The sequence below is a fragment of the Lissotriton helveticus genome, chromosome 9 (assembly GCF_964261635.1).
Source record: "Lissotriton helveticus chromosome 9, aLisHel1.1, whole genome shotgun sequence".
Taxonomy (NCBI): domain Eukaryota; kingdom Metazoa; phylum Chordata; class Amphibia; order Caudata; family Salamandridae; genus Lissotriton; species Lissotriton helveticus.
In genome coordinates, this window is record NC_136070.1 from 643,396,748 (window position 1) to 643,420,126 (window position 23,379).

Consider the following 23,379-nt stretch of genomic DNA (forward strand, 5'->3'; position numbering starts at 1 on the left):
TTTTCAATTTTATTATAGTGCGAACTCGGTTCAAGGTCATTAAAACGCTTTACATAATCACCAGTTATATAACACAAGGTCAGAATCCTTTATGGGTTGCGAGAAACGCGCAGCCGATATCAGTTGAAACACTGTGTTCGCTTTCAAATGCTGCATGGGGCACAAACATTTCCTCTATCTGCATGGCGCCCACTACCGGCACATTTATACCGACAGTTAGCACTCTAGTTCGTAGTAGCTAGAACGGTGCAACGTAATTCCTCTTCCGGTTCAGGGAAGTTGGCAGTAGTTGCTCGTCTCATCGGTTTAAGTATGGCGCTGAATGGAGGTACGGGGAAGAGGAGGCGGGACACGCACAGTGATCAATGGGAATCTAAACAATCTGTAGTGCACAGACAAATGAGGCGGGAGGGTTGGCGATGATACGGAGATAACTCTATATATCCGTTCAAGAGATTTACGAGGGCTGACAGGCTGAATGGGACCTATAACCAGGGGCGCAACTAGACCTGAACTTGGGGGGGCTAAGACTCCCAGCCAGGGCTGACTCGAGCGCAGGTGGTGGCTGTTATGACAGTCCTTTTTTTTGGTTGTCTCCTCCCCCATATCGTTCTCCTTTATGAATTCCCTCACTACTACTATCCAAGGGGGCACGTCATCTCCCCATAGCCTCTCTCTGGCATACATTTCATTTTTTATAGTGCTACTCATAGTTCACTCATACTCATTTCTGTGATCTGCATACACGTTCTTTGCAGCAGGCTCATTAATCTGCCTTGCTCATTTGGAATTAGACAAAACTGCACTAGACAAAATTCGGAATTCTCATTAGTAGAAACATTAATCACCAGAGTTCTATTGATATTGTTGCCTGAAAACTACCTGATGCAAAAGAAAGTTCATGAGCTTTTAAACCAAAAAATATTTGCAAACATAGCGCTCCTGACAAAGTCAACGCCAGCTGCACCAGTCACACAGCCCTAAAGCCAGTCCGGGTCACAGCAATGGGGCAGGACAGTCTTTTTAGAAATGGAATCTGAGCTAACCTCATGCCCTTTGTATGATGATAACAATCTTCGTAAGTGGTGTGGTATGATACCCAAAGTCCAGCGAGTAAAAATAGTTAACAGATTTCTTGTAGATGATTTAAGGGGGAATAGACTTCTTCCCTGAGAATGTTTTGGATCAAATTTGCTGAAACGCCACAGACCCTTATGGGCATTCATGAAATATTCCGGTACTTTCATGGTGCACCCGAGAAGCATGCCTTTCCTTGGAGTAGTTCTTTTTTTTTTCTAAATGTCTTAAGTCAGAGCTTCCACTATACCAAAGTCCTAATTTTTTCAATGAGTGAGCCCCTTATGCCAAGGAGTATATTCAATATGACAGTGCCAGAAATTTACCATGGATTTTTCAGCCACAGCCATGGGTACCTCTTAAAATTCCCTCTGGTATACAAGGGTGAGCATTTTGTCATTGACACCCCTATAAAATAAGTACCAGAAATCTTGACAAGAGTTACCTCAAATATCATTATGGTATGGATCCACCCCATATATGCTAAGAATTATGTGCATTATGTTGGGGTCTTCGGCCAGGTGCGGTGGCGCGTGGTTTGTGTGTCTGATGCTGGGTTTGACTAGGCTAGCAGCTTTGTCAAGTTAGGCAGTTTGAGTCCCCGCAGCCACTGATGGTGTCTTAATAGAAGCATGTTAGGGCTTGTAGTTTGCCATAGGTAACACCTCCCATCCATATTCTATTAGTGCCCTTGTTTATAAGGCAAGAATAGCCTCCAGTATGCCAGACCAGCAGCACACTTGCATGTATAACACACATACACTGACACACACACATTCTCACTATCTCTTGCACTCGTTCATACATTTGTACACTGTCACACTTGCACACAGACATACTGCCACTCACATTTCCATTAGTCAGTCTGCTTTTATTGTGTTAGAAAAGCTTGCCTTGCTGCTTCTGCTATACTTGCGTTGTTTTTTAGTGAAGCCTAATGAAAACATATTCTCCACAAGCTGTTCAAAAATAATATATTGACTTGTCAATGTTTGTCACAAGTAGATGTGAATGAAAATTACACTTCCTTAAAATAACTGTACAGGGCTTGTATTTGGTTTCGCATGTGGATCAACCAGTCAAAGTATTAGAAATGAACTAATCTGCGTTTTAACATGCAATATCACAGCATCCAACTGGTCTTATGAAATACTTGAATCTTCGGCGACCATGAATTTTATCCAGTAACACTTTGCATTTTGGGGTTTTTGAGACCCAACTTACAATGTAAAAAAACACATAAAAAACGAACAAGTCCCAAAATAAAACATTGTTGTGAATGGAAAGCCAGGAATGGCTGATGGTGTCGCATGATCCTCAATTTATCACCATAGCCCAAAACCTCAGCCCTGGTCTCCTTCCTTGCTCCTTCATACATTCTCAGTCCACTCTTCTCTCTTGCACCAGACCCGTTGTTGCAGATGTAATTAATTAGGCATCTAGTACTATGGAAAGAGCAGGTATTCTGTGGGTGCGTTTGTAGAAATATGTGTATATTCATGAGTTGTGTAATTTCTATATGTGCAGAGTAAGAGATGTGCTCATGTAAGTGCTGGGTGATGGTGAATAGTGTGAGTGAGTGTAGCATGAGTGGTGCGAGTGTAGGGTGAAATATTTGCTGATGTGAGTGTCTGGTTAGCTGTATGAATGCAATCTGAGAGGAGGGCCGATGTAAGTGTTGGGTGAAAGGTGTGCGTTCAGAGTGAGAAGGGTCAGTGCAAGGTGGTATGAGCAGGGTAAATGCAGGGTGAGTGGTGTGCCTGGGTGTTGTGCAGGATGAGCGGCCAGAGTGAAGGTTGATCAGTGAGTGCACGGTGAGAGGAGTTAGTGCAGAGTGAGTTGTGTGTCCCTATGAGTTCCAGCAGACTATTGTCCATATGTGCAGGCAGGATGAACAGAGTGCCCATATGAATGCGGGCTGAGAGGTTTGTCTAAGTGAGATCAGGGTGGGTGGCGAGTGCTGTGCTTGTTTGCATGGTGTGAGTTCTGTGCCAATGTGAGTGAAGGGTAAACTGTTTGAGTGACACAAGTGCTTATGTGAGTGCACAGCGGGAGAAATTAATGCATGGTGAGTGATGTGCTTGTTTGAGTTAGATTTCAGAGTGCGCAGCGAGAGTGACAGGTGAGAGAAGTGTCACATGATTGCAGGGTGAGTAGTGTGCTAGTGTAAGTGCAGGGTGAAAAGCGTGAGTGCATGTTGAGTGGTGTGGTGAGTGCAGTGTGATCACTGTGACTGCAGAGTGAGCAGTGTGCTCATTTAACTGCAGGATAAGTGAAGGGAGAGCGGCATGAGTTAATTGCAAGGGGTGTAAGTGTAGTGTGGTCGCTGTGAGTGCAGGGTGAGTGTTGTGCTCGTGTAAGCGCAGGGTAAGAGGAGGATACATGGTGTGAGTTCAGTGTGATCACTGTGAGTGTACATTGAGCGGTGAATGTGGCAAGTGAGTGGAGGAGTGTTGTGCATGCAGGGTGAGTGGTGTGCTTGTGTGAGTACATTATAGGAGGAGGGTGAATGGTGTGAGCAGTATGAGTGCAGTGTGATCGTAGTGAGTGCAGGGTAAACATGAAATTGAAGGGTGAGCGGTGGGAATGTGGGTAAGAAGTCTGAATTCAGAATATATTCTCAGACATCTGGAGTAACTCAGCATTGTATTGACGGCTGGCTTAGGGTTTCATATACAAGATAAACTATTTCTATTACTGCATGAATCAGGGTTGGAGGGTGGAGGAGATAAATATTGTGCTGATCCCACAACAAACTTTCAGTCTCCTTATTAGGGCTGCGAGTTGATCGGATCTGTACCGGCACCACCGGTATTTTGATGTCCCAGTCAGTAGAAAATAAGCAAAATCACCAAAACCAGTATTTTTAACACTTATTTGTGCGTACTCAAACAACAAGTATAAATAGCACTTTTAATAATGTCTTCTAGGGGTGCATTAATGATCTATGACTAATAATTAAAGGTAAGAAAGACAGTAAAGTCATGTTACAAATGAAAACATACCATTTTATTTACAGACCTATTTAGTGTCAAGGTGAGGCTTTTGCAGACTCTTTAAACAACAACAAATGGAAGGTATTTTTCTCTTGGAAAGGTGGCATCCCTACTCCTGAGATGCCTTTACACAATATGCATTCTCCCACTGGGGCAGTAAAAATAAAATACAAATGTTAGGGATAGGCAGAGTTTGAACCCAGGGGGGACTGGAACCAGTGAAAAAGCACAAAGTCTCGTTTACCAGTTCACAAAGGCATGTAAAACTCGACTTTGCCCGAGATTAGACCCCAAACACTACCCAGCTGATCCCACTGCAACTCAAGCTTATGCACATGATGGTGATGTGGATTGGGGGGGAGGCTTGGGCTAAAGCCCTTTTGGCCCTATGGTTGTTGCCAGCCTCCCTATAACAAGTGATTGTTATTTATACGTGGTTGAAGAACACCATATGAGCTATGCGAGCATATCGAGAGAGATATGTGTATATGCATATATGTAAAAGTAAAACCTTTATAGGAGGCAATACAGACTAGTTCAGAACTTAACGAGATACTTGGGTGATGCTGAGGATGAGCGTAACCCGAAAACGAATACAGCTGCAACAAATAATTGCCAAGTAAACTCCAATTGAGGTAAAGCCCCATGTCACGTGGCTGATAGCAGAGCTCTGTCTTCCAGCACAATGCACGAGTAACTCATCAAATTTAGGTTTCTACTTAGCATTCTGGAACTTGTAGTACTGATTTTACAATGGGGTAAAAGTACTGTAAGTCAGGGGGCGTGGCTAACAGCCGAACAAGATGGCTGCTTAGTTGAGGAGCTCCGGGGACAGCATAGCCCTTCTCATCAATCCGCATACTAATCCGCAAGAATACGGTGCTCCGAGGGCCTGCGCCGAGGTCTAGGAACGAGCAGCCCCGACCAAAGCAACTTCGGAACAAATCCGACACCGGGAAGCGGAGAAAACGAGGAGTGATCGGTGGCGGCCTACTCCGCAAGCAGAGACCGGGGACTGGAGTGGTTCACGACCAGGGCGCGAGTGAGGCGCCGAGCAAGGAGCGGCGAGTCGAGGTGGAGAGCACATCCCACAGCTCCACGAACAACTGCAGGCGGACCACGCTGCGGAGGCATTGCAGCGGCCAGTAGCACAGTAGGAGCATCGCCGGAAACACCGTGGCTGTGGGGCCTAGCGATGAGGTAACGATAGAGAGCTGGCATCCCGAAACGCCGCTGCAGCTGCCACACGATAGCGCGTTAGGGTACGCGACCCCACAGTGACTACAGGGGCGCTCATAACGCCGAAGAGACGGTGCTGAATCTTGGGGCCCCCCCCACCTATCCCCCTGAACGGCGGCATCGTGTATGTACGGCAATAGTGCAGGCGCCATTCGGCGCGGGGGACTCCAGTGGACACTACACAGGGTGCAAGACAGGGAAACCCTTGCAAAAGACAGAGGGCGCCACAGGTGCCGCTTATAACAACGCTGGCATAAAGCGAATAATCACTACTTTTCCTGTGATAACACCCATATAAAAATCATCGACCAGTAGACTACGGGACTTGTGGCTGAGTGTGTGCTCCGCAAGGAGGTGCCTGGCACGCTTTTACGGCGCCATGTCGGGCAGGGTCCCAAGAAATCAGACTACGCAGGCCAAGTTGGACAAATATGCATACGACAAGGGATCTCCCGCGTTGACGGAGGGACGTGCCTCTGCAGGGAAGGGGGCGGACGGAGTAGGAACGCAGAAGGTGACACTGGAGGACATTATGAAGGCATTTTCACAGGTCCAAACTACAGTAGGGACGATCTCCACAGATGTCTCCCTGCTACGTGCGGACTTCCAGAAAATGACGGACAGAGTCAAAGAGGTGGAGATAGTCACCAAATCTCTAGTGGCAGACACATCAGAATTACAAACAGCCGTCTCTAGACTCGAGACTGAAAATAAACTATTGGCAGCGAAGCTCGATGAGCAGGAAGGACGCTCGAGACGGAATAACGTACGCATTCTCGGCCTCCCGGAAAGTGAGGGCACTCCAGCAATGGACCTCTACGTGGAAGACCTGGTAAGAACACGACTGCAACCCAAGGGGATGTCGAGCTTTTTCTTGGTGGAGAGAGCCCATAGGGTTCCGGGTGGAAGAGCAAAACCGGAAGCGCCCCCTAGATCGGTGCTCGCCAGGCTATTCAACTTTAGAGACAGAGATGTAATCCTGCAAACAGCGAGAGTCGCCCCGCCAATCCGAATACAAAACTCAACAGTCGCCTTCTTCCCAGACTATACAGCGGCGGTCGCATGACGTAGGCGAGACTTCCTAGAAGTTAAGAAAGCCTTGAGAGCACAAGAACTACCATATTCCATGCTATTTCCAGCAAGGCTAAGAGTGGTAGCGGACGGGAAAACATGGTTCTTCGAGACACCAGAAGCGGCTTACGATTGGCTTCAGGGTTGGAGAACAGTGAGTAACCCCCGTCGCGGAAACAGGAATCACCGTCGTCATGAAGAGGAAGACCAAACGGAACGACGCCAGGAGTCGGACTACTCACCAGAGACAGAAACTGAGACCACCGGTCATGGATAACCTTATTGGCCAAAAGACCCCCGTAACCATTATCCACTGTGTGATTAACTGCGGTCGAGCTGACTCTGGACACTGGACTGAAGCCGGCCTTGGAGGGCAGGAGGGGCTGGTGCTTCCATTGGACCCTTCACCCCCGGCAAGCAAGTACTATGGTTTGGGGTGAAGCTCTCTGCTGAGTTGGGGAGGCGGGCGGTTTTCAGTCCGTTGAGCAGGGAGGCAGGGAGGGAGGGGAGGATAAGGGGTGGGGTAATTCACAGTTTGTTTAGTTCTGTTACAGTTCATAACGGCAATGTCAATGACATAGCAGAGAGTCCCCCGGCTGGGAATTCCGCAATAGCGGTGATTGGGCACACGCTACTGACATCCACATATCACATCTATGTCACTGGGCTTACAAGTTAATTGTTCCGCATCCACGACCAAGGCAATACAGATAGCCACGTTGAAGCTCGCTAAATGGAACGTCCGCGGATTAGGGGACAAGATTAAGAGAGGTCTGGTGTTGCAGGCTCTAAAACGACACAGCCCTACATTAGCACTACTGCAAGAAACACATCTCACGGGAACGGCATGTAAGGCGCTAGACAGATGGGGGTACAAGATGGTAGCCCACTCCAAGTTTACATCTGGCTCCAGGGGAACAGGCATATTGGTGCGGAAAAACTCACCCTTTATGGTTCTCAGTACCAAGATCGACGACCAGGGAAGGTTCGCAGCGATACAGGGTCAGTGGGAAGGCAAACTTCTAAATGTAGTGTCAGTATATGTCCCACCTTCCCTGCACATGGTGGCACTCCCAGCGACTTTCTACTTTCTCTGCCTGAGGGGGGCCTTATCGTTGGAGGGGACTTCAATGCTACGATGAACGCCAGTATGGACAAATACCCAGCTTGGCCACCGGCACCTGGGGCCTCTCAGTTGCAAGGCTTTGCTGATGCCGTGGGGCTAGTAGATGTGTGGAGACATTCCCATCCAGCAGAGCGCCAGTATACGTATTACTCCACAGTACACAATAGCCTATCACGACTAGACTATTTTATGATGTTGGGTACTGGTCTCCACAATGTTGAGGGGGTGGAAATTAAACCAAGGGGCATTTCTGATCACTCCCCGGTATTATTGACCTTCTCCTACCGCCAGAAAGCCAGACGGCGGATATACCCTATCTACCCCGGCTTTCTGCAAGTCTCCAAAATAAAGAAAGAACTCAGCACAACCACAAAACATTTCTTTGAGGAAAATACACATTCGGTTAGCTCACCCTCAATAGTATGGGAGGCATATAAGACTGTATTTAGAGGGCAGGCGATAGCGTCCATCTCGGGCCATAGGCGGGAAAAACAGAAGGAACTTTTAGACATAGAAAGGGCACTGCAGACAGCCGACATAAATCACTCAGCAGATCCAACGCCGGAAACGCCGCACACACTACGCATTAGACAGCAACAACATAGGGGCTATTTGCAAGAAAAGACGATAGCTAACCAGACAGCCACTAAACATAAGATTTACGACGTGGGAGACAAAGCGGGGAAACTGTTGGCTTGGTTGGATAGACGGGAGACAAGTTCCAAGGGCGTACAACAGATACGGAACGCAGAGGGACAGCTGTCGACAGACCCAGACGACATAGTACACACATTGGCAGACTATTTCCAGGGAGTCTATACAGCGGCTTCGGATGTAGGGGAGGACGAGATAGCAGAGTCCTTGCTACACATAGAGATGCCGAGGTTACCGCACGAGGCTTCTTTGGAGTTAGAGGCAGACCTCACGAGCGAGGAGTTACTGTTATCAATTAGATCACTGCAATCAGGCAAGGCACTGGGACCCAACGGGATCCCGGTGGAATGGTACAAATGCATCGCAGAAACTCTCAGCCTCCATCTCTTAGTAATGTTCAATGACAGCCTAGACAAAGGAGAGCTACCAGCGGATCAAAGAGTAGCGACGATAGTGGCAATTCCAAAACCCCGCAAACCCCCATCTGAATGTGCTTTATATCGCCCTATTTCATTGCTAAATGCGGAAGCAAAAATATTAGCTAAATTAATAGCCAACAGGTGGATGCCCCACTTACCGCACCTGATCCACCCGGATCAGTCCGGTTTCATACCCCACAGTAATACGGCGCTTAACCTCAGACGGTTGCATGGAGTAATGGCTAGGGCACCGTCGCTGTCGGAGCCAGCAGTAATTCTGTCATTGGATGGTAGAATGGCAGTACCTCTTTGCGGTCCTCCCTCATCTAGGGTTCGGCCCCAAATTTTGCGCCTGGGTGCGCCTCTTATATACAAACCCGATGGCTCATATTACAGCTAACGGGCACATATCCAACGAGAGGGTTGCCCCTTGTCGCCACTCTTGTTTGCATTAGTTCTTGAACCCCTAGCTACGCTGATCAGAGACGCCCCCCTATTAAAGGGTATTAGATGGAAAGAAGGCTGGGAGGACCGCCTCTCTTTATACGCTGACGATATATTACTATATCTTACAGTCCCAGAACAATCAATATCGACACTCCTCGATATCTGTGGGGCTTTCGGGATGCTCTCAGGTTACACCATAACCTGGACCAAGTCGATACTGTACGTATTGAAAGGGCCGGCGCCACAACTCCCTACCGATTGGCTATTAATAGTGACGAGTGATTCCTTTAAGTACTTAGGTATACACATCACACCGATCGAACCTGACTTCTTCGCCAATAATTTGTTGCCCCCCCTGGAGAGACTGCGGAGAGATGTGTCACACTGGGCGGCCCTGCCCCTTACACTGTTAGGTAAAGCGGCACTATACACGATGATGGCCTTACCCCGATTCCTCTACGTTTTAGATAATACGCCATTTCAGGTTCCACCCAGGTACTTTCAACAAATAGCCACGCAGGTATCGACATTGGTATGGGGCCACGGTACTGCTCGAATAGAGCAGGCTAAACGACACAAAAGTTGGTACGACGGTGGGATAGCACTCCCAGACGTACAGTTATATTATTGGGCGGCACACCTCAAAGTCGTCAACCAGTGGTTGCACGCACCGCAAGAGGATCCAGCCTACAGGGCGGATAGAGCCCAGCTAGGAGCGAGTAGCATGCTTACATTCCTCTACAACAAAGGACCGGCTCTGACACTGGAGGGCCCTACAAAACATACGGCTACGATATGGCACTCAGCACTGACACGGTTGGGATGGAATTTGAATTTGAATTTAAAATATTTGTAGAGCGCAGCGTTCACCAGACGGTTTCTTGGCGCTTTAGAGGCACAGTAAACAGGAGCGCGTAGGCAGGAGCAAAGCTTAGAGTGGGTTAGTGCGGGAAGGCCTGATTAAACAAGAAAGTTTTCAAGCCTTTACGGAAGAGGGAGTAGTGTTCAATCGACCGCAGGTGGTCGGGGAGGGAATTCCAGAAGGTGGGTGCCAAAAAAGAAAAATTGGCCCCTCCCCACTTTTTCCGCTTATAGCGTGGTACCTGTAACAGGGATTGAGAGGAAGAGCGGAGCTCTCTGGCAGGAACATATTCCTTTATCAAAGAGATGATAAAGGCAGGGGCTGTTCCCTGGCGTGCCTGAAACGCCATGCAGCCAGTTTTAAAAAGGGAACGTTCCCTGACAGGCAACCAATGGAGCGCCTTCAATAGCGCCTTCAATGGAGCGCCTTCAATTTCCAACATCCGCAGGACACTCAATCCCCCTCCTCCTCCCCCTCCTCCAACCACCTCACCTCCCTTAACACCAAGCTACGACAGCCTCCTACAGCAATCACCCCCACGCCAGCAGGCTGCCTTCAGATAACGAGCCACTTCCCCTCTAGTCTCCCTACATCCCTCAATCCACCCCTGTCCAAGCACCCCCCTGTCCTCCTCCCTTCCTCCCCCCTGTCTAAACCCCCGCCGGACCCTCCCCTGAACACCTCCCCCGTCCTTCACCCTATCTCCCAACCCACCCCGAACACCCCCCCGTCCTTCACCCTGACCCCTATCTCCCAACCCATTCAGAACACCCCCCCGTCCTTCTCCCTGACCCCTATCCCCCATCCCACCCTCTCGAACCCTAGCACTCTCGGACCCACCGCGGATGCCCACATCCCCTTCCTTGAGGCCATATCAAAACGGCTCGCAGCCCTGGAAAACCAGGTCAACACGATCACCCATGGTCTTTCAGAAATCATCTCTAACCTTGGAATAGTCTGTAATCCCTACAAACTCTCCCCCCGGACCTCCCCCCACGTCAAAACGTCCTCTATTTCCTCTCCCACTCCAATGGGCTCAAATCACCCGACCGCCAGGTCCCTTAGATCAGAAGCTCCTATGTCAGACAGGGAAGCAGCCTTACTTGCCGCCACCTATGACTCCTCCCCTACGGAGTCACCCAAATCTAAAATTCAAGTCATCACAGGTCACCGGAAAGACCGACCCATCGTCAATACACAGAGATTACCAGTCCTCACCGCTATACCTAGAGAGACTAAAGAGGGAACCACCAGTAATCAGGAGAAATTCACCAACTGCCTCCTAATCAACTGCAGATCGGCTTCTCTACACGCAACGGACCTAGCCGAAGCCATCCTCACCCATGACATTGACGTTGCGTTCCTCACGGAGACTTGGCTTAATAAGACATCCCCTCCCTGCCTAGACATGCTGGTTCCACCCGGCTTCTCCCTCATCTCCAAAGATAGGATTGAACAACGAGGAGGTGGGGTCGCTACCATCCACAAGGACAGCTGGAGCATCACAGAAACCGCCTCCTTCGAGTATGACTCCTTTGAATGCCTATCCACTGTCATCAAGACAAAAGACAATGACTCTCTACTGTGCCACCTACTCTATCACCCCCCGGGCAGAAATAACGAGTTTGGAGACCAATTATCAAACCTGATTGCACAAGACACACTGGGCGACTCCAAAAACTTAATTCTTGGCGACCTGAACATCCGGTGGAATGAGACCCACAACCCTCTAATCAAATCGCTATCTAGCCTCCTTGATGAGAACAACCTCACCCAGCATTGTACTGAGGAGACTCATTACAAAGGAGCCACACTGGACGCCATCATTGCCCAAAAGAATTCTATCACGGTCAACCACATACTACCAGTTGACTGGTCAGATCACCACATGATCTTATTCCACATCAATCACCCCATCTTCTCGCTTAAACCTCCGCAAGACCCGCCTAAATGGTCGAGAAACCTCTCCCAAGTACCCCAAGACATCTTGGAAGGTCAACTAAGCGCTCTTCTTTCAAATAACACTATGCACCTCTCGACCAACGACCTCGTCGACCACTATAACTCGGGGGTAGTCGCCATACTTGACAATCTAGCTCCTCTTAAACTCAAATGAAGCCGAGCCACTCCATCCAGAACCTGGTTCACTGCGGACCTCAACGCAGAAAGAAGAAACCTGAGAACCAAAGAAAGAAAGTGGAGAAACAACCCAACCGCCATTCTCCGCCTTCAACTAAAATCAGCCCGTAGGAAGTACAACAACCATATCAAAAACAAGAAATCCAGCTTCTTCCGTGAGGCATTGGTCAAATCCAAAAACAGACCCAAAGAACTCTACAACATAATCAGACAACAAACAACAAAGCCCCTGCCCTCAACCCTACAGGCTTCCAAAGAACTCTGTGACAACTTTGCCAACTTCTTCAACGTCAAAGTCCAAAAAATCGAACTATCTCTAGACATCAACAACCCACACCTCCAGAAGAGCTACTCGACCTCCCCAGTGGCACTCCCATCCGACTCCTTTCCCTCCCCCTGGCTAAGCTTTCGCCCCGTCCAGGAAACTGAGATAATCGCGCTGATCTCGACCTCCAAACCTTCAGCACACATCTCAGACCCCATCCCCCCATCTTTAATCAAACAAATGAAGCTTACCTTAGCGCCTATCTGGGGAAGAATCATAAACAGCTCCTTACAAAGTGGTGTGGTCCCCGATTGTCTAAAAATGGGACAAGTCACTCCCCTCCTGAAAAAACCCGGTCTCGACTCAACTGACCTGAACAATTTCAGACCAATATCTAACCTCCCTTTACTCTCGAAAACACTTGAACGCTGTGTACTCCTGCAACTGACGCAACACCTGGACAACATCAATCTCCTGGACCCCCTCCAATCTGGCTTCAGACAAGGCCGCAGCACTGAAACCGCGATGTTGAACATCATAGATGACATCCATGGATCTCTTGACGCTGACAAGTGCTGCCTCCTCATACTCCTTGATCTCTCAGCAGCGTTCGACACGGTGGACCACAAGCTCCTCATCACGACTCTCCAAGAAAGAGCCGGCCTTGGCGAGGTAGTTCTCAAGTGGTTTTCCTCCTTTTTACACAACCGTTCGCAACTAATAAAAATCAAGAACTTCACCTCCGATACCCAGCAAGTCAACAAGGGTGTCCCTCAAGGATCGGTGCTCTCCCCCCAGCTCTTTAACATCTACATGGAGCCACTCGCTAAGTTACTCAGGAACGCCAACATCAACTTCCACCTCTACGCGGACGACACGCAGATTTACCTGGAAATCTCCTCTCTTAAAGACATCCAGAGACTCAACGATATCCTAAATGAAGTTCAAGACTGGCTGACAAAGAATCACCTGAAACTCAACCCCGATAAGACAGAAACACTCCTCATCTCAAACAAAGAAGATAACCCTCAAATCACCGAGTGGCTAAAGTCGATCGATGCTCTCAAGGGTAACCTCACGCTAGCCGACTCCGTTAAATCCCTGGGCTTCACCTTAGACCCTAAACTAACCCTGACAAATCACATTAAGAACTCGGCGAAAAGCGCATTCTTCAACCTCAGACTTTTGAACAAAATTAAACCTTACATTCCCAACAAGGACCTCAAACTAGCCACGCAATCTCTAGTTCTATCAAGACTGGACTATGGGAACTCAATCCTAACAGGCATCCCCAAATCCCACCTGGCTCCACTAAAAACAACACTTCACGCGGCAGCAAGAATGATCACAGGCTGCAAAAAATATGATCACATCTCCCCGGCTCTTAAAGAACTCGAATGGCTCCCTGTGGAAATGCGAAGTACCTTCAGAACGGCCTGCCTAACCCACAAGGCCCTCCACACCGGCAAACCGGAATACCTGGCTAACAAGCTCAAAAAAGCAGGCCAAGCCAGAAATTTGAGAAGCTCTAATTCCCTACTGCTCATCCTACCAAAAACCAGAAGGAAGAGAACTGCGGACTGCTCTTTCTCAGGAAATGCCCCCAAAATATGGAACGCCATCCCCCCGCACATCAGAACTCTACCGTCCTATGCAGAATTCAAGAGCCAACTTAAATCCTGGTGCCTGATCCGCTCCCTTGGTTATGGATAACTTGGAGCTGCAAACGTCTCAGAATCCATGCGGTATTGTTGAACCCAGTACTGAGAAGCCCTGCTGTCCGAACTTTTCTTCTTTCCAAATTGTCTGTCGCCGATTGCTTTTATTGGGTTTATTTCATGTTGTTCTCTTTTTCATGCCCACTACTGTGAAGCGCTCTGATACCTTCGGGTCTTGTTAGCGCTATAGAAAACTTCTAAATAAAATAAATAATAAAAATAGCGGAGTTGAATGATGGGATCGGGGGAGGCCGTACACTAGCCGGGCTGCCTGGTTTTGCACCAGCTGGAGCTTACGTAAGCTTTAGGCTGGAATGCCGTTGTATAGGGCATTGGCATAATCCAGCCGGGAGATCACTAAGGCAGACATAATCAACTTAAGTGCCAAGGGGGAAAAAAAACGGGAAACAGTGCGAATAGTACGAAGAGAAAAAAAGCAAGAAGAAACAACAGAACTAATTTGTGAGTGGAGGGTGAGGTGATTATTCATTTTGATGCCTAAAGTCTTAACTGTAAGGGAGGGGGTGGGAGGGGAACCCAGAGAAAAAGGCCAAAATGAAGAGTTCCAGGGACTGGAAGAGCCACCAGTGAGAACCAACTCGGTTTTATCCGGGTTCAACTTCAGATGGTTGTGGCTCATCCAGTCGCTGATGAAAATCATAATAGTCTGAAAGTTAGAAATAGAGTGGGGAGAAGAAGAAAGGTTAAAGACGAGCTGGAGGTCATCCGCATAATTGTATACGGTGACCTCCAGCTGCTGGAGTGCGAAAATCAGAGGATAGATATAAAGATTGAACAAAAGAGGGAAAGAGAGGAGCCCTGGGGGACACCGCAAGTGATCTTAAGTGGAGTTGCCGTGAAATCCCCCAACCTGACAGCCTGGGTGCGATCCCTCAGGAAGGACGATAGCCAAACCAGGGCTGTGCCCCCGATTCCCGCCGCTCTGATACGTGAGAGCAGGATGGAATGGTCCACCGTATCAAAAGCGGCGGAGAGATCGAGGAGCACCAGGGCCTGGTGTTTGTTTTGGTCCATGCCCTCCCTAAGGTTGTCCAGGAGCGACACCACTACGGACTCAGTAGAGTGCCTAGGGCGGAAGCCCGCTTGACAGGGCGCCAGGCCCCCCGCTGCTTCCACGTGGGCGCTGAGTATCGAAGCAACATGGCGCTCGAGCACTTTACCCAAGTAGGGCAACAGGGAGATGGGGCGATAATTGACTGGGGCGGATGGGTTTGCGCCAGGCTTCTTCAAGATAGGCACTATTGTAGCCGCTTTAAAAACTGGAATCACAACCCCTTGCGCAAGGGAGCTATTAAGAAACGTAATCGGGGGCTGGGTGCAAACAGAATAAATCTGTTGAAGAATGCGGGCTGGGCAAATATCGGCCGGGGAGCCTGACTTTACTTTAGGAAGAATTTCCAAGAATGCTTCTTCAGTGAGCGGGGGGATTGAGGACAAATGACTCTGGACTATGGGAGGAGAGGGATCGATAAAAGTAGAAGAAGGGGGGGGGATATTAGTCTTAATATTGGTAATTTTGTCCAGAAAATAGTAATTCAGTAAGTCGCATAAGGGCTGGGTAGGAGGAAGGGCTGGGAAGGGAGTAATTACTAATCTTACCCCGCTGTGGGACAGCAAAAAACTGGGACACCTGAGGAATAGCAAAGGGTTTGAGCAGTGGGACAATATTGGCATTTCTGCAGTGGGAGACCTATGGGATAAGGGGACGGTAATCCCATTTGAGCAACTCCAGCGTCAATACGAACTAGGCCCAACGGAGTTATACAGATATACACAAATTAGACACGCGCTATTGGCAGCGATCCCAGCAAACACTGAGGTCCCTGAGGCCTCCCCACTGGAGGACTGGCTCCTAACTGAGCACATGCAGACGAGCCCCACATCACTAACATATAGAAAGCTACTCAACAACTTACCTGACCCAACAGTCTCACTACGGGGCAAATGGGTGGCAGACATGGGGGAAGTAGATGATTCTGAGTGGCAAGATGCACTAGCGTCACCTAAGGAGGTGGGAATCTCTGCCAGACTGCGGTTAGTGCAGCTTAAGATCCTCCATAGAGTATACTATACCAGGACCATGTTATTCAAAATAATGAGGGCACAACATCCATATTGCCTGAGAGGGTGCGGAGAAGAGGGAACTTTCCTACACACAATATGGAGATGCTCAGCAGTAGTAGACTACTGGCGGCAGATAATGAGAACAATGTCGCAGGTGATGGGGGTGTCCCTGGTGCCAGAACCGTGCAGATGTCTTTTAAACATATGGGAGCCCAACGACCTCACACGACATGGACAAACATGGGTCACTCTGGGATTCATGGTGGCGAAACGCAATATTGCACAAAAGTGGGGAGAGGTCAGCTCACCATTACTAGAGACTTGGTGCAAGGATATTGACATTGCTATGATAGCGGAAAAAACAGTCTATACTAATCGCAGAAGCCCACGTAAATGGACAAAAATATGGGCTTCTTGTAACGCCTACAGGGGGGACATCTGCAACCCAATACCGGAAGAGGACTCTGACAGCTCCGATGAGGATTGAAGGGGATAGGCTGGGGACTGATTTACCATTCACAGATGTTGAGAGTGATGTTGGTTAACTCTGTATAATACTGAAACTGATTTATGTAATGTGTCACCTGATTGTATCGCATGATCATCTACATACGTGTCACCATTGCCTAAAGTTTGTTGAATAAAAAATGTTTAAAAAAAAAAGTACTGTATGTCCCAGAGTGCAAAGGAGATAGGACTGGGTGAGCCTTTTATCCACGGACCCTGGAAACGTTTTATTAGCTATGTTGCAGCAGGTCCTACAGAATATAAGTGTTTTTCTCCTTCATGAGCTAGCAAAGAGAATGAGTTGATAATGCCTGTCATACTGTCTCATTCCTTGGCTTTATTTTATCTTATTTCTACTTTCCGGTAAGCAGGTGTATTTCTTGATGTGCATGAATTTTATATGCATTACCTTGCTATACATCTGTCTAGATGTGGGAGGAGAAGCGCTGACTATATAGGATACCCGTCCAGTAGGCCCTGGAGTGGAGTAGAGATTTAGTCTGGGTGGGTCAGTTAGGAAGGTCACTGGACGGGTTTGTAGGGGCTGAAGGAGCTTTGGACAAATTAACGGGGTCTGAACATGGCTCATGAAAGGAAAATCTAGACGAGACTGATCCGAGAATGGTCTGGGTAAAGTTGGTTGGTATAATAAAATCTACATGGATAGGTCCAGCCAAGCCTGGAAGCAGGGAAGAGTGTCACGCAGAGGGATCTCAATGAGCATGTTTCGAAGAAAGTATAACTCGGAGTTTTGCAGAGGCTGTCTCATGGTGACTTTTTGGGAGGGGTAGAAAAAGAACAGTGATATGAGGGTTATGTACACGAGTTCACAAAGAGTAAGTAACCTACATTGAGCAGTCTAGTAAGTACTGGATGGTTCAGTGGAGAAGAATCTGTACGAGGGCATAGCTGCATAGCATGGCGTGTAAGGCTGTAAAGGAGTATAGATTAACTTTTGTATTCTGGTTGGGTGAGGAAGTGCATAGAGAGATCCTTTCCTCAACCAGGTCAGTTCAAATGAGGACTGAATGGATTGTGTGCTGTGGATTTCATATAGGCCAGTGCAGGATTCAAGGGTTACTGCGCCAAAGTGAGCAGTATAGTTATCAGACTTTCAGCATTGCAAAACCCATTGCTTTTAAATCTACATAAAGCTAATTGCTGGATCTATCCTAGGTTTTCAGCATATTCACAGATCATTTATATACACCTACTCAATCTAAAGGGGAAGCTTTCACCAAGTTATCAATTATCCTACAAATCTGGCATGACCTGGCCATTCTGGACCTAGGGTGGGTATCCTCTTTTAAATAGGGTTTCTTCTAATTTGATTATGAAAAGCCTATATGTAGCTGAACGGGAGTGTCTGTTTTAAAAATAGGTTTAAAAAAAAGAAGAGAACTTTAGCAACTCTTTTCTCAACACTAGATCTAGGTTTGAGTGACTATTCGTGTGATTTGTTGAGATTATGTAAAGACAGAGAAATCTAAATAGGGCAATACAAGAAATACCTTAAAGGAAAAAACACTACTTAGAAATGTAATTGCAGACAAATCACTTTACATAAAAGTCATTACAGAGAAAAGTTTAAAAAAATAAAAAGAAAACCCATGGAAGTATATGTATTATGAGATTAGTTAGTATATTTCAAGAGGTTGACGGTGCACTCAGAAGAAAACGGTAATGAGTTCCAGCATACGTCCAGTATCCATGCAAAACTTTCTGGATGTCCTCATAAGAAAAAAGTTACATACATTGACTCTAGAAGTAGCTAATTTCCTAAGTCAGATGCTATCCTGAAAGTACAGGACTGATCCAGCTGTTCTGGGTGTATGTTGAACACTCCTGCTATATGGGGTATGGTTGGGGTTACCATTTAGAGTAGGGTCTGCTTTACCACCAGGGCCCAGATTTAGTATCTCCGCAAGATATGGTAAGTGAGTGGCCTACACACTGGGTAAAGGGAAAAAAAAATCCAATAGGATTTGTTTATTTTTACAGTCTATTACTTTTGGGGGATTCAAGGGTCGAGCTCTATCTATGAATAATCATAGGATAGACTGTCAAGATATACCCTTCGAGTCCGCTCCTCACCTTTTTGAAACGCAAAATCTCAAAAACGACTGATTACCCCCAACCAAAAACAATGGCCTCTGTAAAGTTTTAGTTTCATGTAAAGCTTGGTGTAATGCTGCGTAACAGTTTTTGTTGAGTTGTAAAGCAAAAATTCCTTTTCTAATTAATTCGGCCACTTGCACTATTTGATTTGAAAATTCTTGAAGACTTGTGATACAGCACCAAAATTATAGGCAAACCAAACAATGCTTTTTCATTGGAAACTGTGATTTTGCCATAACTCGAGTCACATTTGGAATGTATATTATCTGTTTAGTTGTGCAATCACACTATATTTATGGATCCCATTTAGACATTGCACTTCACAAGAAATCCTTAATAACTTTTCCCATCTAAGTTATCGACAGCAAACTAGGGAAGCAGCATTCAGCAGTTAATCTTTGAGCACACCAGATTTGAGGCAGATTGCCAAAGCATAAAAAAGTTAGCAGAAACTTCCACAGCAAGTCACAATAGCAAAGATCATAGGTTTTTCCAATAAAAAATGTTGCTACATTTGGAACTCTGATACTGCTGAATGAAAGTCCACCGTATATTAATTGCACAATTGCTTTTCTGTTTGTCTCTTTTATTAGTTAGGTCAATTTCCAACTAGCTATTTTCTAGAGATAGCAAAAATATAACTATCCAGTACCCATGCTCAAACTATCTATATGTCTTAATTGTTCTCTATAATTGGAAAGTACAGATTGTCAATAGTGAACACCTAATATTATATAAAAAATATACATGTTTGTGGTCTTTAGTTGAACTAGGAAAGGGGAAAAAAAGCATCACAGTGAGAGAGCCCATGATGCTTGAGTGGCAGGCTTTGTGCCTACTTTATGCCGATCTATCCCTGGCCTGTTACACGTGCTGGGGAGAGATCAAAACAAGGCCTTTACTATCACACTCCTGGACTGGCTTGGATGTAAAAATATATAGGATTATAGATGGGTAACTGAGAGTTAAGGGGATGTTTTTCATATGGAGGTTCTGAGAGACATCAAATAGACAACAAGAGTTTAAGCTTGAGTTGTTGTGATGTCACTCCGAACTTGAGGTGAAAAACATCCTCATAACTCTTTTACCTTTGTTATGTTTGCCCCCAAAATCATCTGCTCCTGCTTATAAATGCTAGGCTGAGGCAAAGAAGTAATTGGGGTGCCATACATAGCATGGCCTCTCCCCCTGCAGCACATATCTCACCTTCCATCCTTAACTGGCCCCACCACCTTTCCAGGTTTCCTTCCCCCTCCTGCAGCTGTGCTTTCTACTTTCATTCAAAGCAGGCAAAGCTGTGCTGACAGGCTCTCAGAGACCCTTGTCAACCTGACTGGCATGGAAGTCCTTTGGCGTAGCAGCAGTGGGTAGAAGGTTTTATCAACTGTTGCTGTGTCATAGCAGTGAGTTATGGTATTTAGAAACTGATATAAATGATGGAGGCTGTCTATGAGAGCCATACATAAAAAATATATAAACATTCCCAGCCTTGTCAGGCTGCTTTTTGGGAAGAGTTGGTACTATCCCTTCTGAAAAAAACGACTTGACCTGTCCAAAGCATGTGGGGCTTCCTATGACTCGATCCACTCTTCACATTGACCAAGTACAGTGACACAGTAGTTGAGACCCCACTTTGCCAAATGGAGATAATTGCACTCTTCTCTCTAGCAATAATCACGTTTGGGGAAATAACTTTGTGGTCCCCATCTTGCTTAAATGTGGGGGGAATATTTGGCACCTTTTTTCTTGCCTTGCTTAAAGGTGAGTTGGGAATCACTTTTCCCCTCAAAATACGATGGAGCAGCGGGCTGGGGTGTTTTTGTTTACCTGCCCCATATATTTTTCTAAGAGCAGTGGCAGCTTTGTGGTTTCCTGGCCCACTTTATCACAGTACCGGTATAGGGCCGGGTGTATGAGATTATTTCATATGTGACTCCCTAAGGCAGAGGGGGTCTTTAGAGGTTTTTTTATTCCCTCCTCCCTCAGACATGTCAAAAGGGGGCACTTTCTTTCTTTATTCCAAGGGGCAGGGAGGGACATTTTCCATTTCATCGCTTTTTCTTCACTGGCCTAATGCGGGGTAATTTTATTATAACCCCATCCTTGCACTTCTTTGGAGGGGTGGATACTGTATGCCCTCCCTTAAGAGTTGATTCCTGTTCAGGGCATGTGCCTATTGTTTTGTAAAGTAAGTTATTGCATATTTTTTATATGTTTTTATTTTTCCCGTCTCTTTGCACTCAATCAATCAATTAGGGGCTGTAAAGCACGGCTAATCACATGTGAGGGTCTCAAGGTCTGTATGTGGGGGGGGGGGGGGGGGGGTGGGGGACAGCAGCTCAGACGAAGTGCTGAATTCATCTGAAGAGCCAGGTCATGAGGTCCTTCCTGAATTGCGTCAGCGAGGGTAATTTCCTGAGGTGGATGGGCAAGGGTTTTCCATGTCTTGGAGGCGAGGTAGAAGAAAACCATTCCTCTGGTTCTGGTTTTGCCTATTCGTAGGATGGTAGCCAGGGAAAGCTGGGTGGAGTGGGGGTGTCTGTTGGGTACGTGAACTGTGAGGCGGAGATTCAGATATGCCGGTCCGGCACTTTGAAGGGCCTTGTGTGCCTGGGTGAAGAGTTTGAAGGTTATTCTTCTGTCGACTGGGTGCAAGTGGAGGTCACAGAAGTGTTGAGTGATGTGGCTGCGCCGGGGGATGTTGACGATTAGTCTTTATGCGGGTTCTGGAGTCTTCGGAGGGGTTTCTGCGTGATGCTTGTGTAGAGTGCGATGCCATAGTCGAGTCTGCTGCTGATGAGGGTATGGGTGACTGTCTTCCTGGATTCAGTGGGGATCCGTTTTAAGGTCTTTCGAAGCAGGTGGAGTGTGTTGAAGCAAGCCGAGGAGACTGTGTTTATCTGGCAGTCCATTGTGAGCGAGGAGTCCAGTATGATGCTGAGGTTTTGAGCGTTGTTCATGGGGATAGGGTGACTCCCTTGAACAGAGCAGTTCCAAGGAGAGGGGGAGGCTCCCAGGATGCAGACTTCTGTCTTGTGCAGTTGAGCTTCAGGCAGCTGTCCTTCTTCAAGTTGGCTGCGTCTTTTATTCCTTCATGGAAGTTGTTCCTGGCGACAGTAGGTTCTTTGGTGAGGGAGAGGATCAGCTGGGTAACGTAGCTGTATGAGGCGATGTTGGGCCTGTGGTTCCTGCCGAATATTTAGAGTGGGGCCATGTAGACTTTGAAGAGGGTGGGTCTGAGTGAAGAGCCCTGGGGTTCTCCACAGCTGATCCCGGTCAGTTTTGCGAGGTATGTTAGGAGTCTAACCCTTTGTGCTCTGGATGAGTAAGGAGCGGATCGAGTTCAGGGCCTTGTCTCGGATACCAGTGTTGTAGAGTATTGTGGCTAGGGTGTGGTGGGAGATGGTGTTGAAGGCCACCGAAAGGGTCCAGTAGGACAAGGGTTACGGTTTTGCCCTGGTGGAGGAATGCGCGGATGTCAACAGTGGGGCGGCGAGTAAGGAAGTCTTTTGCTATGAGTGCTTCGGAATCCAAATTGGATGTGGGTGGTTTCGATAAAGTCCGCAAGCTGGGCGTTGATGCCTTTTTCAATGCCATTGGCAGGGGAGGGGAACAGGGAGATGGGCCTGAAGTTCTTGAGGTCCGCCGGGTCCACAGAGGGTTTCTTCAGGATGGGGTTGATCCCTGCGTGTTTCCAGTTGTCTGTGAAGGTGGCGGTCTCGAGGGAGCAGTTGATGGTTCGACATAGTTCAAGTGGAATGGCGGAGGCTGCTCTGTGGAAGATGCTGTGCGGGCAGGGGTCCGAAGGTGCTCTGAAGTGTATGCTTTTTATGGTCTTTATGGCGTCGTTCGTGGTGAGTGGGGACCAGCTGTACAGGGTCGGTTGGGGGGGGTCAGTGTCGGTTGTGGGTTTGCTGCTGCAGTGGTGTGGTCTTGGGTGTCGGAGTTGTCGTAGATATTCTTGATCTTGTGGTAGAAGAAGGTGCTGAGTCTGTTGCAGAGGTCTAGGAAGGGTGAGACGTTTGTGGCCTTGCTGTTGGGTTTGGTGAACTCATTGATGATGTTGAAGAGTTCTTTGCAATTGTGTGCGTTGTTGGTGAGCTGAGAACTGCATTTGTTAGGCCTAGGAGGAACTCGGCAACTCACTAATATTTTTTTTTTTGTTGCTCATGTTATATTTTGTGGCCCGTATCTGATTGAATAATGAAGTAGCAAAAACATTGAAGTCAAATGTGACCTGTTGAAGGAAGGAATTGACTGACATAGTGCAAATAAATATAACTGAAATAAACCTGACTACAGTTCTGGACATCATTGTACAGAGGTATCAATATTCTAAGCTAGTTTGCATTACAACCAATTTTATACTTAAAATCTTCATACTTTGCAGAAGCCTCTAACTAGACCTGACCAAAAGGCATTTTCAATTTTTTTTAATCTTTATTTAAATTGAAAGAGATAACAGCGCTCGGCTGCTCTTTTGGCTAGGAACACAGTATGCATATAATATGTACTGTCATACATAAGTAATGTCTTCAGCAATAATTATGAGAAGTATGTCCCAGTGCCTGAAACAAAGTTGAATACCAAAAAGTAATTATGAATTTACTGTACCCGCTATATAAGTAGATATGGATAAAAAGATTTAAAAAATAG

The 23,379-nt window shown here is 47.1% G+C and overlaps 1 protein-coding gene across 1 annotated transcript in view; it reads left to right on the forward strand.

The window, feature by feature from the left end:
- The first annotated feature begins 210 nt into the window (after positions 1 to 210).
- ZNRD2 (zinc ribbon domain containing 2) overlaps positions 211 to 23,379 on the forward strand; it is a 44,185-nt gene continuing 21,016 nt past the window's right edge. Inside the window, exon 1 of the mRNA XM_078660719.1 lies at positions 211 to 328. Within this exon, the coding sequence (XP_078516845.1) occupies positions 313 to 328 (16 nt within the window). The 5' untranslated portion in view covers positions 211 to 312. The remainder of the gene's footprint in view (positions 329 to 23,379) is intronic.